Source organism: Podarcis raffonei, chromosome 2 (assembly GCF_027172205.1).
Source record: "Podarcis raffonei isolate rPodRaf1 chromosome 2, rPodRaf1.pri, whole genome shotgun sequence".
Lineage (NCBI taxonomy): Eukaryota > Metazoa > Chordata > Lepidosauria > Squamata > Lacertidae > Podarcis > Podarcis raffonei.
Genome location: NC_070603.1, coordinates 74,202,251 through 74,226,611, shown reverse-complemented (window position 1 = coordinate 74,226,611; position 24,361 = coordinate 74,202,251). Strand labels below are relative to the sequence as shown.

Genomic DNA, 24,361 nt, shown 5'->3' with positions numbered 1-24,361 from the left:
TGACTGAGTAGTGCAGGGAACTGATGGACCAGAGAACAGGAGATGGTTAGAAATGTCTCCCTGAGCCACTCTACATTCAGAGGGATTGTGGAGGAATGTGTGGGACATAAAAATGTGGGGCAAGATATCACCAGAAGCCTCCGCTCCTATAGCCATGCTACCCTGGAAAGGGGGGCTTCAGCAGCAGGGCAGCAGCAAGGGTAGCAACACCTTCCTGCCTCAGGTGGCAAAAAAAGGACAGGTAGCCCACGAATTTCATAATTGTGGGTTTTCTTTTGTCCTTTTGAATTTTTTTTGCAACCATAGTTGTCCTCTTTTATTGTTATCTTGATTTTAAAAAATCATTTATTCATACATATACATGTATATATATTGTGCTGCCAGCAATTTTTAACTGAATTATAGCTGTGACTCCTTGATTTCTGCATTGCAGGGGTGACCCTTGGAATCCCTTCCAACTCTAAAATTCTGTGATCCTTTGACTTTTAACTGAATTTCCCTCCTTGCAGAGCCTGTGTTTATTGGTGCCTATGCTATTCCCGACACCTACAACCATGATGATGATAAGGTGTACTTCTTTTTCCGGGAGACTGCAGTGGAAGCTGGACAGTGGGAGAGAAGGCGCATCTATACCCGGGTGGCACGGGTCTGCAAGGTCAGTGAGGGGAGTCAACTAGACAACCCAGCTGTGATTCAAAGAATCAGCTCAGCCTATAGGAACCATTGCTTGCTGCTTTGAATATTTAGTGTTTGCCAATATGATCATGCTTTTAACAGGCCAGAAAAAGATACTGAGCGCTACCTCCCCACCCCAGTAGGATGACCTGCTTTTTGTCTGAATGTGAATCCTTCTCAGAGTGACACTGGTACCCAGATGCTGGGTACATAAAATCTTTTTTTCCTCCTCCTATGATGGGAGTTGGGAACCTCTGGCTTTCTAGATGTTGATGGACTCTCTCACACAACTCACTCTTGAACTTGGTAACATCAAATTTGTAATTTGTAAGATTGCACATATCTCTCAAATATTGATTTGAGACTGGTACATATATTATTTGAGTTTCTATTATTTTGTGTTATAGTACACATTGCTTTGAAATATTTAGTGTGCAATGTACTTTCATTTTGCATACAGAGTTTGTGCTTGATGAAGACTCCAACTCACATCAGCCCTAGTCAGTATAGTCAATGGTCAGGGATGATGGGTGTTGTAGTCTGGAGAGCCAGAGGCTTCCCATCCCTGTTCTGTAGCTTCCAATGTGGATAATTTTCCTTCTCCCTCTGTCTTGGAACATGGTACTCATCTGATAAGCGTTCTTTTCATCAGGCAGAACAATCACCTTGAAATCAGAAAGTGTGCATTGAGAACCAGCCTGAGGTTGCAGCCATGTTGCGGTTGCAATCCCATGTTGACTTGGGACTCCATGGGATTTCCTTCTGCATGGAAGTAGGGGGAAATGGCCCTTTGGGTGTTCCACTTTTGCCAGAAGGGCTGGACAATTCTGATCATTCAAAGTTTTAAGACACACCAGTTGTGTGACCATGATAGGGTTGATTCCAGTCAAAGCAGTAGCTTGGGACAGGGACATAGGCTTTCGTAAGTGGATGAGGAGATTATAGTCCTGACTGGCTCCTCTTTGTGGCTGGCAGAATGATGTTGGTGGGAAGCACAGCCTCATCAATCGTTGGAGCACATTCCTTAAAGCCCGGCTGGTTTGCTCCATTCCAGGTCTGCAGGGCACCGAAACACACTTTGATCAGCTGGGTAAGTTTGCTTTGCATTCTCTCATTCTTTCCTCTGGTAATCAGTGATTACTATTATTGGTGGGAGTGACTTGCATCCTGCAGTACTGGTTCAGCATCATTTTTCCACACCTTCCTCTCTGCCCCACCTTGAACCTTGCTTGAGTGAGTGAGTGAATCTGTGGGAAGGAAGTTCCTCCATTTTACTTTCTCAATGGCTGGATGGCCATCATCATATGTATTGGGGTGAGGACATTATTTCTTAATGCACACATGCTTAATTTGAAAGCTCTTTTCTGCCAAACCTGCACTTTTCACTCTGAGGTGGGCAGACCAATACTTGTGATTGTACTTCTTTCTGGGGAGGGACTCTTTTCCAATGTGCAGTCCTCTGTGATCAGAAATCAGAAATGGGAAATGTGGCCACTGCTGCAAGAGCACTGAGGGTTCATTAATACACAACAATATTTTACCAGACATTAAGTACTCAGTTGACGATACCCTTTTCTCAACAGCAAAAATAAAGCACACCACAGTCACTACCCAACCCACACCCTTATTATTTAATACAAGACATAGCACAGTTAATAATTGGTGCTTTATTTTCTGATTATTTACCATTTAATAGTTGTGTGTAGGTATGCATGCATTCCCCTTTAAGCAAACTAGTTTGGGAAGACATACTAGTTTCTAGTTTATCCAGGGTATAGAATTTAACTTGTCTTGGGCTAAGACTCTTGGCACAGAATTTTAATTTTTCTAGTGCAGAGGATACACCATTCTGGTCATAACTAATACAGCAGGATTTGATGTGTTCTGCCCACCAGTTCCCCCCGACTCTGTCTTTAACAGCTGCTTAGGTGGTGTTAGGGCTTTTGGAGCTGAAGCTACAACTGCCATAAGAGTGGAGACATTGTTATGATTAGAGCTCTCCCCTGTGTTCAGTCTTCAAGACAGTTCTAACAGCCAGCCACAGACCTCCTCATCTCATCTCATGTGTTCCCCACCCCAATGTTTCTTTCCAGAGGATGTATTCCTCCTTCACACCCGTAATGCACAGAACCCTCTCGTTTATGGCCTCTTCACAGTATCAAGGTGAGTGTTAAGGTGAACAACCCACATCAGGAAATTGACTCATTGTTTGTGCAAGCACCAGGTTTACTTCAGCATTGACAAAGGCTAACACATCAATTAAACACAGTGCTTGTGCACAGATACCTTATGCAATGAGTTTCCTTGGCTCTGAATTGGGGGCATGAAAAAGCACTACCAGACAATCACTCTCCCCAAGTCCAAATACTTGCAAAATGTAGTGCACCTTGTGCTAAGCCACCCATAGACATGGGGGAGGTGGGATGGGGTTTTGTGCAGTATTCCATTATGAAACACAACACTCCACAAAGCAAGGATCAACATGAAGCTAGTGAGAACAAAGTGCTTCTCTGAATCAATGCTGGAATGCAGGAAGTGTTAAAAGAACATAATGTGAAGGGAAACTAATTCTTTAAAGATAGACCTTTCTGTGATGATTTAATGCAGAGGTAGGGAACCTGAGGTCCTCCAAATCCTTGAATAATGTGCCTATGTTCTAAGGTAGAAACCTTTCAACGTAACAGTTTTTCAGATGCGCACAATGCATGTACCATATAGCATCAGCATCAGAGTATGATTCCAGGATCTGCCAGTTACTTTTGTCCCCTCTTCTTCCCCAGTGGCATTTTTAGTGGTTCTGCTGTGTGTGTTTACTCTTTGGCAGCCATTCGGGCTGCTTTCAATGGACCCTTTGCACATAAGGAAGGCTTGGACTATCAGTGGGTGGAATTCAGGGGACGGATCCCCTACCCCCGCCCTGGAACGGTACGTCTTTAAAACACAAAAGTTTCAGCCGGGGATGGGGAGTTCAGAATCTGATTCAGTTTGCATTTAAAGGTGAGCCTAACTAACTTGCACTTTCTGGAACAATAAAAACAAAACCAAACAACCTTCCTTCAGCACTTGCAGTTTTCCACATTTTGCAGTGCACATACTGGAGTAAAGTGTGCTTAGAATTCCTCTAGTAGTGAAAATGACATACACAAATGCATTGTTAGTTAGGGAAAGTTGCTTTGCAAAAAGGTGTATAGGCGGCAAAATTGCATAGGAACGTTAGTATAAATTTGTACTAAAATGCTGATGAATTGTCATGAAGACTTTTTTTGCCAGCCCATAAATAGGGAGGTTGGAAAGAACTAGGAGACAGCCACATATTGGTAGGCTCTAAGGTACCCCCATTGCTTTCGTTATTTTGTTGCTACAGAACAAGAAGGCTACTTATTGTGGAACTTGAATCCTGTACTGTCTTGTACCCTTTCCCTCTTTTTATGTCCTCATTCTTTCTCTGCCAGTGTCCCAGTGAAACATATGACCCACTCCTCCAGTCAACAAAGGATTTCCCTGATGAAGTGATTGGCTTCATGCGCACCCACCATCTGATGTGGGACCCTGTCTATCCACTCCATTGGAAGCCTGTTCTGATGAGAGCCAATGTAGCCTTCCAGATCAAGCAGATGCTGGTGGACAGAGTGGAGACAGAGGCTGGACCTGTTGATGTCCTCTTCCTTGGAACAGGTAGAGGGTGCTAGCTAAAGATGTCCGCCTCTCTTTGTGACACACTACATCACAGTGGTCTTTTTTCCATGGGCCCTTCATGTGTCCTTTCCAGCTCAGCAGGCAAAGGAAGGCGAGGGATGGTAGTGCCCAAACATCATGATGTCATGATGAAGGAAGAGAGGTTGTCACAGTAATTTAGGAGTTTGCCCAGTCAAAATGCTTTAAGATAATCTGACAACTTTATATTTTGAAATGGTCCCTGGTGTTATTCTGGAAAGCTGTTAACAAAGAACTGCCCGTCCCTAAGAATCTCACCTCAGTAGGTACTGCATTAGATCAGACAGGAGCTCCAGAGGTTGAGAGGGAAGGATTTGAGGTACCAGGCTAAAGAGGTTCAAGGTTGTGATCCTAAACATCCTAAGCAACTTGTTGGAAGTATAGCCATCAAATTTGATGGATTGACTTCAGAGCAAAGAAGAGTTTTAGAATGGCCTAACAAGAAACTGAAAGTGAGAGTTTTTGCTAACTGTTACATTACAATTATTTGTCCACTTGAGACTTAGGGTGCAATTAGATATGGTGGCATGATTCAACCCAAATCATGCAAAATGTCTACAAAACAGCAGGGCTTGGAGAGGGGAATTTTTAAATGGATACTACAGCATAGGAGTGTGGTGATGGAAGCCACTTCTTTCCACTGCCTGTGTTTGTGGCCTTGAACCTCTTTCCCTCACCATTTTTCTCCCCATGAGGGTTGCTTCCTATTGCAGATCCCCACTTGGAGAAACATAGCTGGAGAGAAGCAAATGTAGGAAGGAGGTTATGGATGAGGAGGAAGATCCATTTCACCCCTCCCCACCCATGTCATGCTGATCTCTTTCTGCTCTTTAAGGGGAAAGAGCAGTGCGCCAGTACTGGCTGTCACCAGCCCATGAGTGGGCATTCTTGGTACACTGCCATTCTATTTATTGCAAAGCCTTGTTACAGTTTTTGTCAGTGTTTTTATTTATTAACATGAATATAATCTGAAATAAGAAGTGACCCTTCTGATTGCTAATTGAAGCATAATTTTCCTACTAGCAGTGCTTTCTTATGGGGGGGGGAAGGTGCCGGTACTGTGTACCCTGGAGTATCCCCAGAAAAAAAGCACTGCCTACCAGTAAAAATCTGATTCTCTACGAAGTATTGAAAGATACACATTTTAAACAAATATAAAAATGGAAAGTAGGATTCCAGAAACTACAGGCTGTCATTTTGGATAGGGATCATTGAAAACATCAGCTTGGTACATTGCAGCTATCAAAACAATGCTAGAAATTATTAGCAAAGAGATGAAATATAACAAAGAAAATATCATAATAGCTCTATATAAATATGCTTGATGACTCCACATCTTGAGCACAGCATGCAACTAATCTGATCATGATATCCCAAGAAAGACTTATCACAGCCAAAAAATTGTATGGAAATAACACATTATTATTGTTCTGGAATACCTTCCATATGAAAATCTTCCATACAAAAGATTATGGAAGAAAACTGTGGGATATCGTCAGTGTTCAGCAGTGTTGTGCATTGAACAACTATTATTATTTATTAATCATGTATCACATTTGCCCAAAGCATCTAATTCAGTATTATTTACACGGATTGACAGCAGCTCTCCAGGGCTTCAGGCAGAGGACATTCCAAGCCTTGCCAGGAGATGCTAGGATTAATAGAATCATGGAATTGTAGCATTAGAAGCTGGGACCTTCTGCATGCAAAGCTGTGTAGCACTCACAGTGTTCTGAAGCCTCTGCTTCATGCTGAGAGTAATGCAGGAACAATGGGTGCCTCGTTTCTAACATCCTGTTTTTCATACCTTGGAGTATCCAACACTGGCATCTTTCAGAGATAGTTTACTGGACTTGCTCAAATAAAATGCTTTGACTAACTTTGACCTAACCAATTCTGTGCAGCAAGAACTGGTGTAGTTACCCCGTGATATGTCCCTACATCTTATTCTGCAGATGATGGCAAAGTACTAAAAGTGGGGATTGCTGGCATAGGAGGCCAAGACCCTCAGGAAATTAGCTTGGAAGAGATCAGTGTTTCAAAGGTACTGTGGAAATCTCATTGATCCTTAAAAGCCTTTTTGTTTATGGATCCACCAAGAAAGTGCCATGTTGCCAGACGTAACTTATGATGAATTTTTGCTCATTGAAATTAGAGACTTTGTCTATTGTGGGGAATGGTGGTTGCACCAATCAACATTCAGGATGTTGTGCTTTCCTTTTCTAATTGGAATCTTGGTGCAGAGCACCTTTTACCATCCTGGTGCCTTCAAGGTATATTTGGATTCCTTTGCCCATCAGTCCCAGACAGCACAGCTTATTGAGATAAAACTTCTTTGGCTCACCTTCAGCACATCTGGCTGGGGCTGATGAGAGTTGTACTTCAAAATATCTGGAAGGCATCAAGCTTGAAAAAGGTCGAAATAGAGCAGTAGCCAACTCCTGGCAGTTTTCCCTGGAAGCCAAGCAAGTTGTTTTTTCCCTTCAGTATTGACTTCACTTGACCTTGAATGGATGACTTTGAACTAAAGGTTATGGCCTGCATATAGAAAGATGGAATATACATTTTTAAAAATAATGATCATAAGATACATGACTGCTGATGAAAATGGAAGGCATAGATCTAGCGTCCCCTCCTTGCAACGTATACTACAGAAGTAGCCAACACGATGCCCTCTGGGTGTTGTTGGGCTACAGGTCCCATAATTTCTGACCGTTAGCTATGCTGACTGGGGTTGATGGGACTTGTGCATTTCCCAGCTCCTTAATCAACTGTCCTAGGGCTTAGCTGTCTCTTGAGAGCCTACAGCAGCTTCTTACTTTTGGTGCATCAACCTAGAATTTTATTTACTCTGCATTTAACTGGAGTGTTACAGGGCAGTGGAGAAATGGGAAGTAAACACACAGGGGGCAAGAAAGGCCCAAGCACACAACATATCTGGAGGGTGAAGACTGTTTTTGTGCTGGCAAAGTGTAAAACAATGGAAAACAAATTAGCCTGCTACTTTTCTGAACTCAACCTTCTGAATGCCAGTTTGATGCAAATCACAATTGGGATGAGAGCGTGGTTGCACTCAAGTCCCGCTTGGTGGTTTCCTGTAAGCATCTGGTTGGCCACTGTGAGGACAGAATGCTGGATTAGATTGGCCTTTGGCCTGATCCAGCAGGGTTGCTCTTCTTAGATTTTTTAGTAGCATACAAGAATGTCAGGAAGACAGCAGGCTTAGTTTATGAACACGCCAGTCTATAGCTGGGGTGGAATTTTGGGGATGCTAATACTGAATTCAGAATAGAAGTTTGCTATGCTTGTTCAAACTTCTCCTGTCTTCTCTTTCTTGTAGATGTCTTCAGCCATCTTAGACATGCAGTTTTCTCCTAAGAGAGTAAGTCTGTATTTGTTAATCTACCAGTAGCATTTTTCTATAGGACAGCCTTCCGCAACCTGGTGTTTGGACTACAGTTCCCATCAGCCCCAGCATGCATGGCCAATGGCCAAGGAATAGAAGATAGCACAAAACATCTGGAGGGCACCAGGTTACAGAAGGCTGCTCCAGAGTACGTACTTCAGGGCAGGCTTCTCTCAATATTTACTAAATATGTTATGATTTTGAATCTTCCTTCCTGCTCCCATAAGATGTTTGTGTCCCCATATTCATGGGAGTCTGCCAGCTTTCATGACTTAATGGAAAGGGAAACAAAAGATGATGCCTCTTTCTATTCTTGGTTCTCTGAGCAGCAGGAGGTGTTTGTGAGCACTACAAATGGCCTGGTCCGGCTCTCCCTGTATCGCTGTGAACACTATGGCAAAACCTGCACTGAATGCTGCCTGGCTAGAGATCCCTACTGCACCTGGGATGGCAGGTCCTGCAGGCCCTACTTGCTCACCAAAAAAAGGTGAGTTCCCACCTTGTCCTTCCCTCCCTTCTTTAGTGTGCCGTCTCTGTCCTCCATACACTTCCTAGAACTCTTTAGTTGGCGTAGTTGGGATGGGGATCACCATCTACACATGAGCATGTGCTATGGCTGTGTATACTGGATGGCCTGTCTGGAGTTCTCCTTAGATCATATGACTTGAGCATCAAACATTTAAATTGGACTGTCTGTAAATCCTGACCTTCCCTAACCCAACCAGTATCCAAGCTTAGGTCCCTTACTTCATTCTACATAGGGCTCCAATCCCAGTCACTTTCTTGCCTAGGCACCTTCTGGCTGTGGGGAAAGTAGAACACTGGCCATTAGCTTGAGCCATTCTGTGGGAAAGTTATGTAGAAGCCTAGCATTTATCTTTTCTTTGCCAGATGGTCATCAGATCATTGCAGGAAAAAGGAGCGGTGTGCGCGCGTGCAGAAATAGAGCACCTGTGGCACTCCAGATCCAATCAGCCCCAGCCAGCACAGAAATAGTCAGAAATGATGGGAGTTAGAGTCTACCAACTTCTGGAGGGCCACTGGTTAGCTATCCTTACTATGTAAGGCGAGGTGCTCAGCACTTCACCTTGCTGGAATGGAGAAGGAATGGTGAAGATGCACTGCCTCCTGTGCAAAGCAACCTAAAAACAACTGGAGATGAATTTGATGAAGACTGAAGAATTGGGGCCGCCACCACTCCATTCCCGAGCCATACTATCCCTACATGCCATTTTCGCGTGCACTGCCTGTTAGGCCAAGCCCATCAGTCTCCTTAAGAGAATCCAGATGTTCCTGAACATCTCTGAAACCTGGCTAAGCATATGCACCAACTGTCTTCCCTGCAGGCGAGCCCAGTGCCAAAATTTGCTGGAGGCCAATCCGATCAGCCAGTGCCAGGACACTGCAAAAGGTGAGTCAAAGGGCACTCTACTGGGCACACCAATGAGCTGCTAAGCCCACACCAAGCAGCAAGAGCCCACCGCTGTTCAGTCCTGGGGGAAATGTAAAAAACAACTTAACAGCATCCCTTGCGCCAAAGCAGGCTTTAGTGTACCTCAGCCTTAGTTCTTGCCAGAAGTTTATGCAGCCTCCTCCTGATCACTCTCAGTGCCGCCAGGGTGATTTACCCACAAAACACATGCTTAAGTGGAGGTGGTTTAAACACAGAGCTCATGAAAGACCACCTGGGAAGTGGCACTCATGTCATTCAAAGTGCCATGTTGATTTACATTGAGTTTTGCTGCTGTCAGGAGCCATTAGTGATTAATTTAGCCACAGCTGCTCAAAAGCTGGAGATATTGAGGTGCTCACCTGAGTTTCCATAAACACTGTCAGCTCTGGATTTAGGCACAGAAGTTAATGTAAACCCAACATTTGGTTCTGGTTTGTGCAGGCTCCAACATACGGGATTCATATTACTTTGCAAGGGATCCTTATCCTGCACCTTTAATACAGGCTTTTACTCTGAGCCTCTGTAGGTGTAAAGTAACACATTTATCATTGCACACTTCCATTATAGTGACTCCCACTTTGGACTTGGCTAATGCTTCACTCTAAATTACCCACCTGCAAAAACTGCAGATAAGCAACTCCCTCTGTTTTGCACTCTCAGAAGGGAAATAAGTTTCTCTAAACCCAGACGTACAATGCCACCACCTTTACATTTTCTTTTCCCAAGTAGTAGCTGGGTGGTAGTTAAAATAAATATTTCAAATGAAATTCAAAGTGGTACCTAGTATCTGAAACAAAACACATACACAACACATTGGAAGTTTGCAGTGGGGATTACTTCTTCCTACTATATTAATCCCTTCATGGATCACTGCCTTGCCGTGGCGAAGGGGCTTGAATAACTCAGAGAAGCTATGAGCTATGCCGTGCAGGGCCACCCAAGATGGACAGGTCATAGTGGAGAGTTTTGACCAAACGTGATCCACCTGGAGCAGGAACCGGCAAGCCACTCCAGTATCCCTGCCAAGAAAACTCCATGGACAAAGACAAAAGGCATATAAAAGTTATGACGCTGGAAGATGAGCCCCTCAGGTCGGAAGGCGTCCAACATGCTACTGAGGAAGAGAAGAGGACAAGTACAAGTAGATTCAGCGCTGATGAAGCAGCTGGGCCAAAGCGAAAGGAAAGTCCAATGCTGTAAATAAAAATATTGCATAGGAACCTGGAATGTAAGAACCATGAACCTTGGTAAATTGGATGTGGTCAAAAATGAGATGGCAAGAATAAATATTGACATCCTGGGCATCAGTGGGGAGACTTCCGGGTTGGCGCCATTGTTTAATGGCGGATTCCCTCCGAGCTCCGGAGGGAATCGGCTCCGTAGCGTCTGGGTCTGGCCGCTGCGGCGAAGCGGAGACCCTTAAAATCACAGGCGCGGATGCCTGTGAACACAGAGACTCGGCGGGCACCATTTGCGCCCCCCCAATCCGCGACGGAGCCTTTCTAAAGGCTTCGGAACGGAGGCAGGGTGAGGCGTGGTGCTGAGAGTACTCCCTCGCCTACGGAGTGAAGCCGCAAGCCATTGACAGAGAGCGCCAACTTCTTCCAAGACCGATTGGACTCTAAAACATAAACCCGTGAGTAATACGGAGATTGGAATCTTAAAAAACTTTTAATTTTGGATTTGGAACGAGCGGGAAGGGGCTAAAAAGGAAGTCCACCCCCCCCTTTGTAAACAATTTAAAGCAAAGGACTGGGCAGCTAAGGTCGAGAGAATCTGTTTCTTGTTTTTTAATGAAAGATCCTGACTTCACGGTTTTGACACTATAAGAAGATTTACTGGAGGATAAAAAGAATTTTGGGAGCTGAAATTTCACCCCCCCCCCGAGACCCGGGAACGTCCTAGGAGAAAGCCTGTTGCATTGAAGATTTTGACAGCTGTCAAGTGAGCTGTTAGTCAGCTAGTTGTCAGCTGGAAAAAGAGAACATTGTATCTGCTGTTTTTGCTGGTTTATTTGGGATAACTTGTTGAAAATAAGGAGGGCTGAAACAAAATAACTGGACTTTTGGTTTTGAGCTGAAAGGAACATTAAGGAACTAAAATCCCCCCTAGAGGGGTAATAGGGACACTACATCACAAAAATGGCTGGAGTATGTAAAATCCAAGCAGAATTGGACAGAGCACTCGTTCTCTTGAGAAACTTGCAAGATGAATACAATGCTTTGTCTACAAAGGTATCACTACTACACTGGACAGTAAACAACAGTTTTGAGCCTGATAAGGACTTGAAACAGGAAGCCTATTCAACTGAACAAATGAATGAAACTGAAAGTGTAGATACGATGGAGCAATATGTTGTTTTGGAAGAAAATGAAGGAGGAGCAGGAGATTTGCAGGAGTCAAAGGAGAGTTACAATATGAGGCCTGACATGATGATAAAAAAGGACAATAAAAATTGGATGTGGAAAGCCTGGTCTGAATGGGAGTCTGGAAAATGGAGAGATCCCCTTTGGAGGAGATCTGAAGACCTGAGGATTACAAATTTGTTGAAGGTGAAAGCTGGAGCTTTGGGGACATTTGGATCTGAAAGAAATTTGAAACAAGAGTTGGAACACCCCATAGGCTTTGCTTTTAAGTCTGGAGGACTGGCTGGAAGTAACATGGATTCTGTTGGGCCGGAGCCCCTCCGAGACTTGGGGCTTAACATCAAGGACTATCAAAGAGACCGGCAGAAAGGAACTGAGAGAGATATAAGGGCCTCGGACGTGAGATCTCCAGGCTAAATAAATAATATAAAGACTGATGGACATTGGTTGGGGACTGGAACCGGGAAAAGGGTGGGTGGAGGTTGGGAATCCAAAGGGTACATAAGGATAATTTGCTGTTTATATTTTGTTAGTGGTAAGGAAATTGGGTAAATCGTGGAAGGGAAATTTTGGTCGACTTTAGGAAAAAGGTTTAAGAATAATTAATGAGGTATAAGTATTGATGGGTAATTTTAATAAGGTAAAATTGGTTTTTTTTCTTTTTAAATTAATTGAAAATAAGGCTGTTAAAAATAAATTGAGGAAATGGAAAAAAGAAGTAAAGTAAAACAATAGTATGTTAGAACAAATGTTTAAGTTAAGGTAAAGAAATAAGTTAAGGACTTGCTGAACTGACAATTTAAATTGGAATACAAGAAGGGGAGGTGTGAGGAGGTCTGAGAAATAAGGTTAAGAATAATAAGTATCAGAAACTTTATGTGTTTTTTCTACTTTTTTGTCTAGTTTTGAATATTATGTATTTTTGTGCTTTTTTGTTTTGTTTATTTTTTGTTCTTGTTTGTTGTGTGTTTCTTGAAAATGCCAATAAATATTAAAAAAAAAAAAAGAGAAGGCATCAGTGAACTAAAATGGACGGGAATGGGCGAATTCAGTTCAGATGACCATCGTATCTACTACTGTGGGCAAGAATCCCATAAAAGAAATGGAGTGGCCCTCATAGTCAACAAAAGAGTGGCAAAAGCTGTATTGGGATGCAATCTCAAAAATGATAGAATGATCTTGATACGAATCCAAGGCAGACCTTTTAACATCACAGTAATCCAAGTTTATGCACCAACCACTGGTGCTGAAGAAACTGAAATCGACCAATTCTATGAAGACTTACAACACCTTATAGAATTGACACCAAAGAAGGATGTTCTTCTCATTATAGGGGATTGGAATGCTAAAGTAGGGAGTCAAGAGATAAAAGGAACAACTGGCAAGTTTGGCCTTGGAGTTCAAAACGAAGCAGGGCAAAGGCTAATAGAGTTCTGCCAAGAGAACAAGCTGGTCATCACAAACACTCTTTTCCAACAACACAAGAGACGACTCTATACATGGACATCACCAGATGAGCAGCATCGAAATCAGATTGATTATATTCTCTGCAGCCAAAGATGGAGAAGCTCTATACAGTCAGCAAAAACAAGACCTGGAGCGGACTGTGGCTCAGATCATCAGCTTCTTATAGCAAAATTCAAGCTTAAACTGAAGAAAGTAGGAAAAACCACTGGGCCGGTAAGATACAATCTAAGTCAAATCCCTTATGAATACACAGTGGAAGTGAGGAACAGGTTTAAGGATTTAGATTTGGTGGACAGAGTGCCTGAAGAACTATGGATGGAGGCTCGCAACATTATACAGGAGGCAGCAACGAAAACCATCCCAATGAAAAGGAAATGCAAGAAAGCAAAGTGGCTGTCCAACGAGGCCTTACAAATAGCGGAGGAGAGAAGGCAAGCAAAATGCGAGGGAGATAGTGAAAGATACAGGAAATTGAATGCAGATTTCCAAAAAATAGCAAGGAGAGACAAGAAGGCCTTCTTAAACAAGCAATGCAAAGAAAGAGGAAAACAACAGAATGGGAAGAACCAGAGATCTGTTCAAGAAAATTGGAGATATTTCAAGAAAATTGGAACATTTCGTACAAAGATTACCATAATAAAGGACAAAAGTGGTAAGGACCTAACAGAAGCAGAAGACATCAAGAAGAGGTGGCAAGAATACACAGAGGAATTATACCAGAAAGATATGGATGGCTCGTACACCCCAGGTAGTGTAGTTGCTGACCTTGAGCCAGACATCCTGGAGAGTGAAGTCAAATGGGCCTTAGAATCATAGAATCATAGAGTTGGAAGAGACCACAAGGGCCATCAAGTCCAACCCCCTGCCAAGCAGGAAACACCACCAGAGCACTCCTGACATATGGTTGTCAAGCCTCTGCTTAAAGACCTCCAAAGAAGGAGACTCCACCACACTCCTTGGCAGCAAATTCCACTGTCGAACAGCTCTTACTGTTAGGAAGTTCTTCCTAATGTTTAGGTGGAATCTTCTTTCTCGTAGTTTGGATCCATTGCTCCGTGTCCGCTTCTCTGGAGCAGCAGAAAACAACCTTTCTCCCTCCTCTATGTGACATCCTTTTATATATTTGAACATGGCTATCATATCACCCCTTAACCGCCTCTTCTCCAGGCTAAACATGCCCAGCTCCCTTAGCCGTTCCTCATAAGGCATCGTTTCCAGGCCTTTGACAATTTTGGTTGCCCTCCTCTGGACACGTTCCAGTTTGTCAGTGTCCTTCTTGAACTGTGGTGCCCAGAACTGGACACAGTACTCCAGGTGAGGTCTGACCAGAGCAGAATACAGTGGCACTATTACTTCCCTTGATCTAGATGCTATACTCCTATTGATGCAGCCCAGAATTGCATTGGCTTTTTTAGCTGCCGCGTCACACTGTTGGCTCATGTCAAGTTTGTGGTCAACCAAGACTCCTAGATCCTTTTCACATGTACTGCTCTCAAGCCAGGTGTCACCCATCTTGTATTTGTGCCTCTCATTTTTTTTGCCCAAGTGCAATACTTTACATTTCTCCCTGTTAAAATTCATCTTGTTTGTTTTGGCCCAGTTCTCTAATCTGTCAAGGTCGTTTTGAAGTGTGATCCTGTCCTCTGGGGTGTTAGCCACCCCTCCCAGTTTGGTGTCATCTGCAAATTTGATCAGGATGCCCTTGAGTCCATCATCCAAGTCGTTGATAAAGATGTTGAATAAGACCGGGCCCAAGACAGAACCCTGTGGCACCCCACTAGTCACTCTTCTCCAGGATGAAGAGGAACCATTGATGAGCACCCTTTGGGTTCGGTCAGTCAGCCAGTTACAAATCCACTGAGTGGTAGCATAGTCAAGACCGCATTTTACCAGCTACTTTACAAGAATATCATGGGGCACCTTGTCAAATGCCTTGCTGAAATCAAGGTAGGCTACATCCACTGCGTTCCCTTCATCTACCAGGCTTGTAATTCTGTCAAAAAACGAGATCAGGTTAGTCTGACATGACTTATTTTTCAGAAATCCATGCTGACTATTGGTGATCACAGCATTCCTTTCTAGGTGCTCACAGACTGTTTGCTTAATGATCTGCTCCAGAATCTTCCCTGGTATTGATGTCAGACTGACTGGGCGGTAATTATTTGGGTCCTCTCTTTTCCCCTTTTTGAAAATAGGGACAACATTTGCCCTCCTCCAGTCTGCTGTGACTTCGCCTGTTCTCCAGGAATTCTCAAAGATGACTGCCAGTGGTTCTGAGATCACATCTGCCAGTTCTTTTAATACTCTTGGATGCAGTTCATCTGGCCCTGGAGACTTGAATACATCTAGACTAGCCAAGTATTCTTGTACTATCTCCTTAGTTATTCTGGGCTGTGTTTCCTCTGCTGAATCATTTGCTCCAAATTCTTCAGGTCGGGCATTGTTTTCTTTATCGGAGAAGACTGAGGCAAAGAAGGCATTGAGGAGTCCAGCCCTTTCTGTGTCCCCTGTTTGCATTTCACCATCTTCTCCTCTGAGTGACCCCACTGTTTCTTTGTTCTTCCTTTTGCTACGAACATACCCATAAAAGCCTTTTTTGTTGCTTTTAACCTCTCTAGCAAGCCTGAGTTCATTCTGTGCTTTAGCTTTTCTTTTTTTTTTCCCAATATACTTTTTATTAATTTACAACGAAAATCATACATTTAGCCAAATTGTCACAAATTATACTTTTGAGACTTCCTTCGATTTTTCTGGTAATCATCCATATATACTCCTAACTATAACGCATTTCCTTTTTTGCATTGCCTTTTAACTTTCACCTTTACCAATATATATTTTCCCAAACAATACATCTTAACCTTTACAGTGCTTCTTGAAACCCCACTAGCGTTGTTTGTGGATCACATAGATTTTTCAGATAATCTACAAACTTCCCCCAATGTTCGATGAACTTTTGATTTTTAAGATATCTTATTTTTCCAGTCAGTTTATCTAACTCCGCATAGTCTATTAGTTTCGTTCTCCACTCTTGAATTGTCGGTGTTTCTTCCTGTTTCCACTTCTGGGCTAGTAAAATTCTTGCTGCCACAACTGCATACTGGAATAGCTTACAGTCTTTCCTTCTTATCTCTTTTCCTGTGATTCCTAAAAGAAAAGCTTCTGGTTTCTTGACAAAAGTATATTTTAACATTTTTTTTAATTCATTATATATCCCTTCCCAGAAGTTCTTAACTTTCTTACATTCCCACCACATGTGATAAAATGTTCCTTCCCTTTCTTTGCATTTCCAACACTTATTGTCCGTTTTGTACATTTTGGCTAACTTAACGGGTGTAATATACCATCTATAGAACATTTTCATCACATTTTCCTTCAATCCCATGCATGCAGTGAATTTTAAATTTTCCTTCCATAGTTTCTCCCAATCATCAAATTGGATATTATATCCAAAATCTCTAGCCCAGTGTATCATTACTGATTTAACTTCTTCGTCCTTCGTACACCATTCCAACAATATCTTGTACGTTTTTGACAAAATCTTATTATCACTATTAATTATATCCATTTGAAACCTAGAGTCTTTTTCTGTATACCCCTTTTCCTTTGCATCTTTCTTAAACATTTCATTTACCTGGAAGTAGTGTAACCAATCATATACATAGTCCTTAACTTGTTCATATGGTTTTAGTTTCCATTTTCCTCCTTCCTTCATTACCAATTCTCCGTATGTAGCCCAATTGCCTCTCATATTCACTTTCTTTACACTCATAACCTCCAACGGAGATAACCAATGTGGAACCCTTGGTTCTAAAAGACTTTTGTACCTGTCCCATACTTCTATTAACGAGTTTCTGAAGATGTGGTTTCCAAATCCTTTGTGAACCTTTTTCTTATCACACCATAAATAAGCGTGCCACCCAAACCTGTTATCGAAACCTTCAAGATCTAATAATTCCTTGTTTTCAAGCTTAATCCAATCCTTTAACCAGCAAATACATGCTGCCTCATAATATAGTTTCAGATCTGGCAGGGCGAAGCCTCCTCTCTCTTTCGCATCTGTAAGTAATTTATATTTTATTCTTGGCTTCTTCCCCTGCCAGATATACCTTGATATCACTTTTTGCCAATCTTTGAAGGTTCCACTCCCCTTAATTATGGGGATTGTCTGAAACAAAAATAACATCCTTGGGAGCACGTTCATCTTAATTGTAGAAATCCTGCCCCAAAAGGACAGCTTCATTCTATTCCACACCTCCAGGTCTTTTTTTATACCTTTCCATATTTGAACATAGTTATTCTGGTACAGGTCAATGTTTTTGGTTGTTAACCATATTCCCAAGTATTTTACTTTCTTCACTACTTCTATCTCCGTTTGTTGTTGCAATATTTCTGTCTTATCCTGCTCCATATTTTTAGCCATTATTTTAGTTTTTTTCTTATTCAATCTGAACCCGGCCGCCATCCCAAATTGTTCAATCTCCTCCAGTACCTCTCCAACGCTTTCTAATGATTCTTCCATCGTTATAACCAGATCGTCGGCAAAAGCTTTCACTTTGTATTCATTCTGACCTACTGTTACCCCTTTTATTCGACTATTTTGTCTTATTGCATTTAAAAAGACCTCCAGAACCGTTATGAATAACAGTGGTGAGAGCGGACATCCCTGTCTTGTTCCTTTAGATATTTTTATATCTTCGGAAACCACATTATTAACTATCAATTTAGCTCGCTGCTCTGTATATATTGCCTTGATACCATTAAAGAACTCTTCTCCTACCTCCATATATTCAAGATTTTTCAACATAAATTCCCATATTATATTATCAAAGGCCTTTTCAGCGTCCACAAACATTAGTATCGCTTGCTTCTCGTTCCTTTAGCTTTTCTGACTTTGTGTCTACACGTGCTGGCTATTTGTTTGAATTCCTCTTTGGTGGTTTCCCCCCTTTTCCATTTTTTGTACACATCCCTTTTTAATCTTAACTCAGTTAAAAGTTCTTTAGACAGCCACCCTGGCTTCTTTAGGCACCTTCCATGTTTCCGTCACATTGGTATTGCCTGAAGTTGTGCTTTTACTATCTCCCTCTTAACAAACTCCCAGCCATCATGAACTCCCTTTCCTTTTAGTATTACTGTCCATGGGATCTCACCCAGCACTTCCCTAAGTTTTATGAAGTCGGCTTTCTTAAAGTCAAGAAATTGAGTCCTAGTATGCTTGGCTGCTCCTGTCCGCTGTATAGTAAACTTCAGAAGAGCATGATCACTCACGCCTAATGATCCTTCCACTTCTACCCCACTAACCAGGTCATCAACATTGGTTAGGACCAGATCTAAAATGGCTGTTCCTCTTGTTGCTTCTCCCACTTTCTGGACAATGAAGTTGTCTGCAAGGCCAGTGAGGAATCTGTTTGACCTTATGCTCTTGTACTGAGTTTGACATCCAACACTTAGAAAGCACTGCAAATAACAAGGCCAGTGGAAGCGATGGTATTCCAGCTGAACTATTTAAAATTTTAAAAGATGGTGCTGTTAAGGTGCTACACTCAATATGCCAGCAAGTTTGGAAAACTCAGCAGTGGCCAGAGGATTGGAGAAGATCAGTCTATATCCCAATCCCAAAAAAGGGCAGCGCCAAAGAATGCTCCAACTACCGCACAATTGCACTCATTTCACACGCTAGCAAGGTTATGCTTAAAATTCCACAAGGAAGGCTCAAGCAGTATGTGGACCGAGAACTCCCAGAAGTGCAAGCTGGATTTAGAAGAGGCAGAGGAACCAGAAACCAAATTGCAAACATACGCTGGATTATGGAGAAAGCTAGAGAGTTCCAGAAAGACATCTACTTTTGCTTCATTGACTATGCAAAAGCCTTTGACTGTGTCGACCACAGCAAACTATGGCAAGTTCTTAAAGAAATGGGAGTGCCTGATGACCTCATCTGTCTCCTGAGAAATCTCTATGTGGGACAAGAAGCTACAGTTAGAACTGGATATGGAACAACTGATTGGTTCAAAATTAGGAAAGGAGTACGGCAAGGCTGTATATTGTCTCCCTGCTTATTTAACTTATATGCAGAATTCATCATGCGAAAGGCTGGGCTGGATGAATCCCAAGCCGGAATTAAGATTGCCGGAAGAAATATCAACAACCTCAGATATGCAGATGACACAACCTTGATGGCAGAAAGTGAGGAGGAATTAAAGAACCTTTTAATGAGGGTGAAAGAGGAGAGTGCAAAATATGGTCTGAAGCTCAACATCAAAAAAACGAAGATCATGGCCACTGGGCCCATCACCTCCTGGCAAATAGAAGGGGAAGAAATGGAGGCAGTGAGAGATTTTACTTTCTTGGGCTCCATGATCACTGCAGATGGTGACAGCAGTCATGAAATTAAAAGACGCCTGCTCCTTGGGAGAAAGGCGATGGCAAACCTAGACAGCATCTTAAAAAGCAGAGACATCACCTTGCCAACAAAGGTCCGTATAGTTAAAGCCATGGTTTTCCCAGTAGTGATGTATGGAAGTGAGAGCTGGACCATAAAGAAGGCTGATCGCCGAAGAATTGATGCTTTTGAATTATGGTGCTGGAGGAGACTCTTGAGAGTCCCATGGACTGCAAGAAGATCAAACCTATCCATTCTTAAGGAAATCAGCCCTGAGTGCTCACTGGAAGGTCAGATCGTGAAGCTGAGGCTCCAATACTTTGGCCACCTCATGAGAAGAGAAGACTCCCTGGAAAAGACCCTGATGTTGGGAAAGATGGAGGGCACAAGGAGAAGGGGATGTATTCTGCCTTGGTCAGACCACACCTGGAATACTGTGTCCAATTCTGGGCACCACAATTCAAGAAGGATGTTGACAAGCTGGAACATGTGCAGAGGAGGGCAACCAAGATGATCAAGGGTCTGGAAAGTAAGCCTTAGGAGGAGCGCTTGAAGGAGCTGGGTATGTTTAGTCTGGAAAAGAGGGGGTTGAGAGGAGATGTGATAGTCAACTTCAAATATCTTAAGGGCTGTCGCATGGAAGAGGAAGCATGCTTATTTTCTCCTGCTGTTGGGGGTAGGTCATGAACCAATGGCTTCAAGTTACAAGAAAGGAGATTTCGATTAAACACCAGGAAGGACTTTCTGATTGTAAGAGCTGTTCAGCAGTGGAACAGACTACCACAAGAGGTGGTGGACTCTCCTTCCTTGGAGGTTTTTAAGCAGAGGTTGGATGGCCACCTGTCATAGATGCTTTAGCTGAGATTCCTACATTGCAGGGGGTTGGCCTAGATGACCCTTGGGTCCCCTCCAACTCTAAGGTTCTAAGATTCTTTGATTCTATAATTTAGTGCAAAACGCAAAAAACAAAAAAACACCCTCCTTGATCAGTGATTCCCAAGAGCAACTATGTGTAACTGTGGTTATGACTATATGCAACTGTCAGAGACTGTATTTGCTGTAGTTAAGAGCAAAGTTTGTATCAGAGCCCCAGTGAAAAGAAGTGGGGAGGTTATCTGCTTCCTTCTCCAGCTGTGGCCATCCCGTTGGTGTAAACACATTTCAAGGGGCTCCTGACCATCAAGAGCAGCTCTGAGGCAGAGACAGGCAGGGCTTCAATGGCAAGAAGGTGAGAAATCCCCATTTGGCAAGCTGAACTCGGCTGGTGGGTCTTAGGATCTAAGCCAATTGATATTAACTGTGGAGGAGACATACAACCCCACTGTTTATACAGGTGTTTAAACTCAGGAAAGCACATACACCCTCCAGCTAAACTGCACGAAGGCACTTCACCACCTCCTTCTCTTAACTTCTGAGGGCGAAGAGGCCATTGAACAATTAGTCAACTCTTTTGAGATGGTAATAAACGTCTTCAACTTCCTTGCAGGAAAGCATTTAATGATTACCAGAGCTTAAACATTAAATGTTAAGTTCAAGTCCCCAGCACAAATAGTGGGTAGGGGGACTGGGGCTTTACAAAGCACAAGGTAGCTGTGCTTGTCCACAAGATAAAACTTGGAAATCCACATTCAGGCAATTCCTTTGCAAGGACCAGTCAAAATGCCTCCAAAACGTGGAAAGCTGGCTGGTTCACTAGAACTCTTCATCAGACAAGATGTTGCACAAAGCAGGGTGTTGAGAAGGTAGAAACATGAGGTTGGATATTGTAGCCATGAGGTCTGCATGTACAAGATGTGCACAGTATTGTGTACTATAGCCAACACAGATTGTTGCTGGGGGCAGGGGGAATAAATGCAAAGAACTGCTGAATAAATTAAGACAGTCCCACAGGGTTCAGGGAGCAACTAATTAGTGCTCAGTCTGCATAGCTGAAAAGATAGTATTTTGCACAACACAAGGGGCAATGACCCTGTTTATCACTTCCCACAATACCAAGGAGCCGGTGTTGAATGCTACTGCACACAAGAGCTCAGGGAAAGAACAAGAAGTCTCATGAGGTTTTGCAAATGGCCTTCACCAGTATTTAGAATTCTGAGTCTGGAAGCATTCGCCAGTTATGAATACTACATAACTTACAAGATCCCAGGAATGCTGAATACCAGCAGTCAAGAAGTTGTTGATACTGCAAATATCTAATCCTCTATACATGTGGGAAGGCTCTTTTCATATACCATAACTCACTAATGGAAGAGGCGAGATATTTGTTGAGTTTCTGAGCAAGTCATTATAATGACGGCTAATTCAAGCACAGAGCTCACAGAGACTTTGGTTTATCCAGGTGGGTACAATATAGTGTTATACAACTTATAAATGCCCTGCAAGTGCTCTTTGAAAACCTACTTTTAAGTCACTGTAAACTGTCATCAAAACGAGTTTTAGTATGTAACTTTGGGAATACATAAGACGTGTGTGTGTGTGTATCTGGCATTATGTATTTAAAACACCCATGTGTTATTTATTTAATATTTGAAATAGTCTTGAGTTTCCACTTTTATTTTGATTTTTTTTTAAAGTAGTTGTCTATCTCTGTGCTTGAGAAAATTAAATAATCATTTGAAGAAAACTAACTGCTACGTGAAGGGGAAAGGGGTTCTTGTGCTGTCTGACTGTAGCCATTTTGAGTCCTCTATTTGTATTTACAGTCATACCTTGGAAGTTGAACAGAATCCTTTCCGGAAGTCCGTTTTGACTTCCAAAACATTTGAAAACCAAAGCGCAACTTCTGGTTGACTGCAGGAAGCTGCTGCAGCCAATCGGAAGCCGCGGAAGCCCCGTCGGACATTCATCTTCCAAAATAATGTTTGAAAACTGCAACAGTCAGGAGCCAAAACATTCAAGAACTAGGCTGTTTGACTTCCAAGGTACGACTGTACACTGCAGAAAGTAAATCAGGTATAGCTTTCCCTAACAGAGGCATAATGGCACTAACTAGTACAATATATAAAATATAGGAAGCAGCACTATACAGTCAATTTGTTGGTCTAACTCTGCATGATTTATAGTGATTGACAGTGCCTCTGCTGGTTTCAGGGCCAGGGCCTTTCCCTACCATGAGATGCCAGGGACTGAACATGGGGCTCTGCATGTGCAAATCATCTGCTTGGCCCACCGAGCTACAGCACTTTCAGGAAAGCTAGAGAAATGTGACGGAGGGTAGTGGACTGCATTCTAGAGACCTTGCATGGCTCTTCCAAAAATCCATTTCTAAGAGTAATGACCACAGAACTGGTGGGGGGTAGGTATGCTAGGGCTGGCATGTTACGGTTTGGAGGCGTAGAGAGAACCGCTTGCCTTTTTGCTACAGGCTTTTCATTTGAGAGCATGTTCCACAAAAAGCTTGTGTAGAGGGTAAGACAGTTCCCCTCTCCTTCTAGTCACACAACCCCATCTCTGTCCTTTTCACACAGGAATATCTATGGCTGAAGAAAAGGTGGTGTTTGGTGTACAGAACAACTCAACTTTTCTTGAGTGTCTTCCACGTTCCCCACAGACGGCTATCCGGTGGCTTGTGCAGCGCACCAGTGCACCAGTCCTAGAGGAGGTATAGCAGTGGGGAGGGTGATGGGGTAGTGGGGTCGTTTCTTTGGGGCCTGGGTAGCCATGGGAACAAAGGGTTTCATTACTGTGCAGGGAAAGGAGAAAGGATGTGTTTAAATCATTTATTTTAGACATTTATTTATATACCACTTAATCATCGGCATTGCTAAGAGCTGCCTTTCTTCTGGCCAGACTGCTAAACAAGCAGATATTGTCTGCGTTCCTTGCAGATTGGGAGCATGGGCCGCTTTTCAATCCTAGAGCAAGGGCTGCTGATTAATCAGTTGACCCAGGAGGATGCTGGGCTCTACCAGTGCCAAGGGACGGAGCACTCCTTCTCCCAAACCCTCACCTACTACAGCCTGCGCATCATCGGGCACCAGGCCATGGAGGCTTTCACCACCAGGCGGAGCAAGAACACAGAAGAAGCAGGAGGCCCGTACGGCACCATCCCTGCATCAGCGCCAGAGCTGCAGCTGCATTACAAAGGGTACTCATGGGCCATGGGCGCCCCTGGCACTAATTTGGATGAGCTTTGCGATGCTCTCCAGCGGAGGAAAAGGCGGAGACAGAAAGGATGGAGCCCAAAGTGGCAGCAGCATCCTTTAGAAAACAAGAGAGGCAGAGTCCGTCGGCAGCCTGGGCCCCTGTAATGTTATGCAAGAAACCCAAACGGACTCAGCAGGCACTCTCTGGAGACCTTTCGCAGCCAAGAGCCCTTCACAGACACATGCACTGCATTTATGGCCTCCAGATCCCGCTCACTACATAGGCCAAGAAAGGCCAGTGAGTCCTTTCTGAAGCTGAAGCTCTGGGTTTTTGCCTTCTTCCTCCCCTTGGGTACCAGAGGAAGGAATATACTTGCAAAGTGTGCAAAGTGTCTACAAGGCAGCCTGAGGAGTGCAGTGGGATCGCCTTTCCCAGCCTATGTCATGCGGGATGGACTGACCAGCCTGGTTTGCCTTGTGATACCACGACCCCTCTATAAAGATTGGACGAGAGAGCTTTATGCTCTTGACATATCATATACCGTAACACATATTTTGTAGTTGTCTTCACTTTGTTTTCCTAATAAATGGTGTCCATTAAAGACACTGGGGGTACAGTTTCTGAGAGACCTTTTATGCACCTGCCAATTGCATGATGAGCATTTGCAACTCCATCTATGATAAGTGATATACACCCCAGGGGTAAAATTAGGAACTGGGTGGGGTGGGAGCTGTGTTACGATCAAATACAAAAGTGTGAGGATCAGGGCCCTTCCATGCCTGGCCAGCGTTAGGCAGGGTGATACACTTGAA

General features: G+C 43.2%; 1 protein-coding gene across 6 annotated transcripts in view; it reads left to right on the top strand.

Moving 5' to 3' along the window:
* Positions 1-24,150, top strand: part of LOC128408176 (semaphorin-3D-like) — a 63,357-nt gene extending 39,207 nt beyond the window's left edge. For 5 of the 6 annotated variants that reach the window (XM_053377480.1, XM_053377481.1, XM_053377477.1 and 2 more), the window contains 11 exons: positions 510-655; positions 1,651-1,765; positions 2,769-2,838; positions 3,456-3,600; positions 4,128-4,350; positions 6,345-6,433; positions 7,730-7,771; positions 8,125-8,282; positions 9,142-9,206; positions 22,931-23,064; positions 23,291-24,150. In XM_053377480.1, the coding sequence (XP_053233455.1) occupies positions 510-655; positions 1,651-1,765; positions 2,769-2,838; positions 3,456-3,600; positions 4,128-4,350; positions 6,345-6,433; positions 7,730-7,771; positions 8,125-8,282; positions 9,142-9,206; positions 22,931-23,064; positions 23,291-23,713 (1,610 nt within the window). In that variant the 3' untranslated portion in view covers positions 23,714-24,150. Of the gene's footprint in view, positions 1-509; positions 656-1,650; positions 1,766-2,768; positions 2,839-3,455; positions 3,601-4,127; positions 4,351-6,344; positions 6,434-7,729; positions 7,772-8,124; positions 8,283-9,141; positions 9,207-20,594; positions 20,692-22,930; positions 23,065-23,290 lie in introns of those variants that run through there. The other variant, XR_008328990.1, reaches the window with a different exon arrangement.
* The last annotated feature ends 211 nt before the right edge of the window (positions 24,151-24,361 follow it).